This window comes from Propithecus coquereli, unplaced genomic scaffold (genome assembly GCF_000956105.1).
Source record: "Propithecus coquereli isolate 6110/MARCELLA unplaced genomic scaffold, Pcoq_1.0 Scaffold15, whole genome shotgun sequence".
Taxonomy (NCBI): Eukaryota; Metazoa; Chordata; class Mammalia; order Primates; family Indriidae; genus Propithecus; species Propithecus coquereli.
In genome coordinates, this window is record NW_012139413.1 from 9,700,978 (window position 1) to 9,707,795 (window position 6,818).

The 6,818-nt window shown below is 33.2% G+C and overlaps 1 protein-coding gene across 1 annotated transcript in view; it reads left to right on the plus strand.

Moving 5' to 3' along the window:
* Window positions 1-6,818, plus strand: part of NAALADL2 (N-acetylated alpha-linked acidic dipeptidase-like 2) — a 1,013,114-nt gene that overhangs the window by 584,510 nt on the left and 421,786 nt on the right. The window contains exons 8-9 of the mRNA XM_012640170.1: window positions 583-675; window positions 3,334-3,539. Of these exons, the coding sequence (XP_012495624.1) occupies window positions 583-675; window positions 3,334-3,539 (299 nt within the window). The remainder of the gene's footprint in view (window positions 1-582; window positions 676-3,333; window positions 3,540-6,818) is intronic.

The following is a 6,818-nucleotide window of genomic DNA, read 5'->3' on the forward strand; positions in this document are numbered from 1 at the left end:
GTAGATATAGGATCTAACTATTGTTCAGGCTTGTCTCAAACTCCTGACCTCAAGCGATCTTCCCACCTCAGTCTCCCAAAGTGCTAGGATTATAGGTGTGAATCACTGTGCCTGGCTTAGTTTTTAAAGTGTTAATATAACAATGAGTCATACGGGAAAGGTTAGATTGTCTTCCACATGTTCTTTCTCGGAAGACAGAAAAGTGTTCACTATTCTTTGAAAATATTTTTATCTATTTTTTTCCCTTTTTTAAAATATGAGTTGCTCACATCTATGTGCTCTCATGTTGAACTCCCAGTGCAGCATTGAATGTGAGGTTTAGAATTGCCTGTTTATGGCTCTGCAGTTCTATGAGGAAAGCAATTCTATCTGAGTCATCATTGCATAACAAGCACCTAAAATAGAGTTTGCACAAAGTATTGAATAAATATTTGTCAAAAAAGTATAACTTTGGTTATTTGGAAAAATTCCAACTGTGTGGAATTCTTTTACTGATGATATTGGATAAATAAATTTTAATGTTTTTTTAAAAATACAACAGAATATCGAGAAACAAACATCTTTAAATTTTTATGTTTCCAGAAATAAGAATTGTCAGCATGCAAGTTCAAACAGTCACGAAATTCAAAACAGTTACTAATGTTGTTGGATATGTAAGAGGCTTGGCATCCCCAGGTAAGTAGGGTCAAATATTTATAATCTACATTTTATGTGAAAATGCACAAAGATATGCTATATAATAGTTTAATATCATAGTTACATATTCCACTTTAGATGTAACCAGAAGTTTGTCCCACTCTAAGAGTAGATAAATATGAAACTAAGAATTAGGTCTGTATTCCCCTTCCTACTACATCTCTTCAAAAACAAATCTTAGTAGAGAGTATGTTTGTTTGGGGGCATCGGGGGTGAATGAAACAAGAAACAGTTTAGATTTGTTAAACTGGTATGTGTTACAAAGCTGATTTTTTTTTCTTTTATTCATTACAATGCCATTGGAATTTTTATTTTTATGAAGAAAAGACATTTTTTAAAGAGAAATATTTTAGTTTTTAATGATTTTTTTTAAAAAATAAATTTTTGTCTCCAAATATAATTTTTCAGTGTTAATCTAGGTCCCATTCCTGACCCTTGGTCCACTGCCAATTCTGCCAAATGTGCATGGCTTTAGGTTTTGAAGGTGCTTATGAAAATGATCACCTGATTAGATTTTAAATAATTTTATACCTTGTTATGGGTTTCTGATAGTCTTCAAATGATATCATATAGGCTAAAAAATGTGAAAATAACTGACGCATATATTAATAAAGAGATTAGTTAATAACACTTTTAAATTCACGTAAAGCGGAATCATATATTACTGTCTGATGTGTCTGTTATACAGTGTAGGTGTAACAGTTTTTCCTTACACTTGTGCTACTTCTATTGATTTTTGGGGGACATTTACTCAAATTTTTCTTGGAGAATTATGCTTCTATATCACTTCAGTAAAATTGACCTAATTGCTAACTCAGAGAATTTTGAGATCAAATTTTATATCCTCTCAGTCTCTCGCTGGCCAACTCTTACAAAATTTGTGAAAGGTACTTATTCTTTCTGATTTCCTTACAGTAGCAGTGTTGGTTAAACTCTTATCACAGTGTCTTTAAATATAAGATATGAAAAATTTGGAAATTGTTACCATTGCATTTCAACAAATTTTCGTCACAAGAATCTATAATTGAAGCACTAGAATATTTATAATCATTGCTACATTTGTAAGTTATTATTGAAAAATCCAGTTGTACAAAATTATATTAGCTTTAGGGTAAAAAAAATTCAATCTACAAAAAAGACCTGAAATTTTTAAAAAATCAATTTTACCATTATTATTCGGTGTATAATATGTAAAGCTTCTCAAATTTTCCTTATTTGGATTCTATACAAAAATCTTGTTTGTTCAGATGATTTTCTTATTTAAGGACTTTGAAAATGAGAAACAATCATCAATTAATATTAAGTGTTTAAGATGTGATTCATTTAGAATAAAGACAATCCCAAGCAGAACTTTCAGATATTTCTGGGAGATGAGTAAATTCCCAGGTTTTCAACATTTGCAGACCCACCATGAATACCACTAATTAAATCTTGCTAAAATATTGGCAGATCAAATCCATTGCTGGTTCTAAAATCAGCGTGGAAAACTAAAATTGTTTCACATTGTGACATTTCTTGTAAGGTAGTAGTTTCTTGATGTTATAAGGGGTGACTCATTTATTCCACATGTGTGTAAGACCTACTTTGTGTCAGGCACTGTTCTAAGTGCCTTACAAATCGTAACTCACATAAAGCTCAAAACGGTTGAACAATTAATGTACTATTTGTATTCCCATATTAGAGTTGAAAAAAATTAAGTCAGAGAGAGTTTAAATAAGCTTCCCAAGGTCATACAACTAGTGAGTTTCAAAGCCTGGATTCAAACCCAAGCAGACTGGATTCAGAGTCTGTATACTTTACCATTGAATTATGGGACATCACATAATGCAATGATACTTTTTACACAGACATATGGGCAAGGGCTACTTGGTCAAAGAAATTTGGCTCTTTTACTATTACCAATAACATTCACTGACAACCAAATCAAAGAAAACTCTTGAGATACATTTTCAACCTACCTTTTTACTGACAGGTCAGTAGCGTACACTGAACAGGCCACCTCCATGTGTCATGGAGACTTTTCTAATAGTGTATCTAATTAACTCTGGATGATTATATGAAAGAAAATCTGTTAAAAGGCAACTTTTACAGTAGTCGAATGAATTTTGATACTGGTGAATTGTATTTCTTTTCTTCAGAGAAAGGAAAGGAACTAGAAGCTGTAATTAATTCCCTAAACACTTAATTTATTGCAAAATCTGTACATGACTACCACATTTTTAATATTTATGGCTACTGAATAACTGCTTCCTCAAATGTATTAATAGTTCATTAATATTTACTGAGCATACACACATTTTTTACAGGGCACTTCTCACCATGATTCTGGAAAAATGCTAGATAAGAGTTTCATTGTAGCATATTTGTATACTTCATTAATTAATATTCATATTGTAAAGGACAGTAATATGGATCTAAGCTTTGTATTCATAATTGAGTTCAGCAGCTGCTTCTGCTTTGATATACACAGATGTGTGAATCAAGACAGTAGGTGAAAAATATTAAAGTAGTCTTAATTATTAGAACAATTTTGCTTAATTGTTGCTCAGTTGTACAATAGGATTATGCAAATGCCATTAAATTTATTGTTAAGATTTACATTTTGTTCTAATGGTTCTTGTTCCCTTCTGTTTCCAGACCGGTATATTATAGTTGGCAGCCACCATCGTACTGCATACAGTTATAATGGACAAGAATGGGCCAGTAGCACGGCAATAATCACAGCTTTTATCCGGGCCTTGATGTTAAGAGTGAAGAGAGGGTGGAGACCAGACCGCACTATTGTTTTCTGCTCTTGGGGAGGAACAGCTTTTGGCAATATTGGCTCATATGAGTGGGGAGAGGTAAAATAAAATATACATTAATTACAATGTTTTTCTTTTTTTCACTAAAGTAGACAAAATAAAATTGTTGGAGCTGAAGACAATAATATGCCTCTCAACCAGGGTATTATATCTCTAATTTGGTGAGATCATCTATAAGAATAAAGGGGAAGGAATTAGAGTTAGACCATAGTGAACTATGTATAATTTAAGTATCTTATCCCTATTGCTACCAGACCTGCAAACCCTGCTACTATATAACCCACAATAATATTTTCCTGATTATTGTAATTTTCTCCTTAGAAGACAAGTTGACAGGCACTGGACAAGAAAGGATCAAGTGATACATACCATTACCTTTATTTTTAAAAAAATTTTTCTAGGAGTTATCTGGAATCAGGGAGCAATCTCCTACATTAAATGTTTATTACCTTAGCATTATATTTTATCTATACAATATGGAGATTGAATTTAAAATAGAAGTTACCTTGTTTCCTCCCTCCCTCCACTCCTTCCTCTTCTACTGCTCCACCCCTTCATCCCTCTCTCCCTACCTTTTGATCCCTATCTGCCTAACTACCGCTTACCTCCCTAGTAACTACCTTAGGAAGCCTGTGTCCAAATGAAATCTAGCATGCAATGAAGCATAATTAGAAAACAACTTGAGTACTGAAGTTTCAAATGCTTCTGCTAGGTTCGTGTCCCACAAATGCAGTGTATTTTTAATGGAATATGAGTACAGATAATTGCATTGATGCTGTATTAACAACAATGAAAACATCGTTAAACTTTTAGATATTCTATTTCCTTTTGTTAGGTAGATAGCAAGGGATTCTGGGTCTCCTAGGGATGAAAGTGGGTGTTGCTGTGATTTATCCCCCAAAATAGGCTTTCAGAGAGGCTCAGGGAGATCTGCATGTGCAGTAAGACTCAGGTCATGCAGCTCCCAACTGTCCATTCAAAGTGGTTGCATGGTGACATCTGAACCACAAGGAGGTCCCAATCCAGGCACTATAAAACAAGACGCAGACCGTAACCAGGCCCTCTCTTTTGGTCCTTCCCCTTGCTCTCCCTTTGCTGTGACGATGGGTTCGGTCGTCATCTGTGGCATATGTATCATGCTCTGTAAACCTCTGTCTTGCTCTTTTCCTATAATCCTATCTTTCTCTCCTCAATAAACCTCATTTTCGTGCTTGTCTTACTTTGGTGCGTGTGGTCATTCTTTGGCCCTGAGCACACTAAGAACCAACATTTCAGACTAAAACTTGACACTGATTTTTTTTTTTAAAGGAGGTGATGGATACCTCAATTACTCTGATTTGATTAATACACATTGTATGCCTGTATCAAAACATCATATGTACCTTATGAATATATATGACTATTATGTACCCAAAATAATTAAAAATAAAAAATTAAAATGAAAACAAAAGAGGTTCAACAGCAATATGCAGACCAAAAAAATTATACCAATTTACTAGGAAAGTAAAGTTATTTAATATTCTAGTTTTTTGTTACTACTTTACCTTTGAGGAAAAAAATTGTATCTAGTGGGAAATTCTCTTGTTACACTTTTTATTTAAGCACTCAAAAAAAGATAAAATGTCTCCTGAATATCAAAGAAAATATCAAAAAGGTATAGATAAGGAAATAGCAAGTGTCTTTTTAATTTGAAGGAAAGAAAAGTCTTAAAGATGAGAAAATTTTCACTGTAAAATTCATCAAGATTCACACATTGTATATTGGAATGCTTTTCCATATGCAAATTAGTGGTGTGAATGTTTGATCTCTATTCAAAAGAACTACTTCAAACGAAAAAATTTCATCGCTTGAAGGACCTTTTTACATTGACAAATTTGTAAGTAAGATGGAAATATAATTGCTGAACCAAACCCCTATTCAAAATTACTTACTTTAAAGATCGGTAAACAAGTTAAAGAACTAGTTAGGGAATATGTCAGGACTTGCTGTTAGTAATTCAGAAACAATAAAACAATGTTTGTTTTCTTGTAACAAAAAAAAAACCCATATTAAGAAAATGTCTTAAAGATTCTTTTCAAATTCCAAAGATTTATTTCACTATATCATAGTTTTCTAGATACCTATCTCATAACTTTCACAATTAATTTGTTAATCCTAAATTAATACATGTATTTCTGAACTGAACTATGTTCTAAAGTAGACTTGTCTAACTTTAGTAGTTCCTAACAAATATCTTGAATCCAGTGCATAAGAAATTTCATGGCAAAAAGGCCTTGAACTTATTTGAGCATCAAGCACCAAAGCCTGTACTAATCAATGTGGCCTCGCATGTATGTGAGCAATTATTCTTTCAAATTGTGTGACATTTTTGTGGTTAAAATACAAATTCCTTTTTAATTTTTTTTCTCTTTTTCCCTCTTTTTACCTCCCCTTCAAAATTTATGTTGCTTCATAGTGAATGTTTGAGACACATTGGGAAAAATGTGGTTTAATGGTAGATTTGATCCTTCAATATGTAACATAGAAATTAATGAGATTAAAATAGCCTGACTTGTTTGGACTTTATCAGTGTTTGAAATGGTGCTTTATTGTAGGTTAGAAAACACTAATTTGGGTACAAGCTCTGAGACTCTGTTATTAGCTTATAGGATTTTGAACTCCCATTTGATACGGTACTAGTTGAAAGATTTTTGGCTTTATTTTTGTTTACAGCTTTAAAATTGATTAAATGTTTTACATTTATCTTCAAATTGGTTCTCCAATATTACACAATATTCTTAATAAACTTTTATTGCTTGTTAACATCAAAAATACTAAATTAACACATTGGAATGTCAATCTTAAGAGTATTAAAACAACCATAATACTAAAACTATCTTATATCCCAGAGTTTAGCAAATTTTCAGGTGCATGCTTTATTATTTTTAAAAGTAAATTATAAGTAATGTTATACTGTCTGTTTTGAACTCACATTTCCGTTTCGGATCTTGCAGATTTTATATTGGCTGTGATCGGTGTCAGAACTGGTACCATGGGCGCTGTGTTGGCATCTTGCAAAGTGAGGCAGAGCTCATTGATGAGTATGTCTGTCCACAGTGCCAGTCGACAGAGGATGCCATGACAGTGCTCACACCACTAACAGAGAAGGATTATGAGGGGTTGAAGAGGGTGCTGCGTTCCTTGCAGGTGAGAGGCCATTGCGCAGAGTGTTTGAAAATGCAGTCGGCCAGTATGACTTTGGAAACAGTTCTAGGGTTTGAAGTTTCCAGTCTTAGAGTATGTGATTATTTACCGACTCCCAGCTTGTCCACTGAAGTG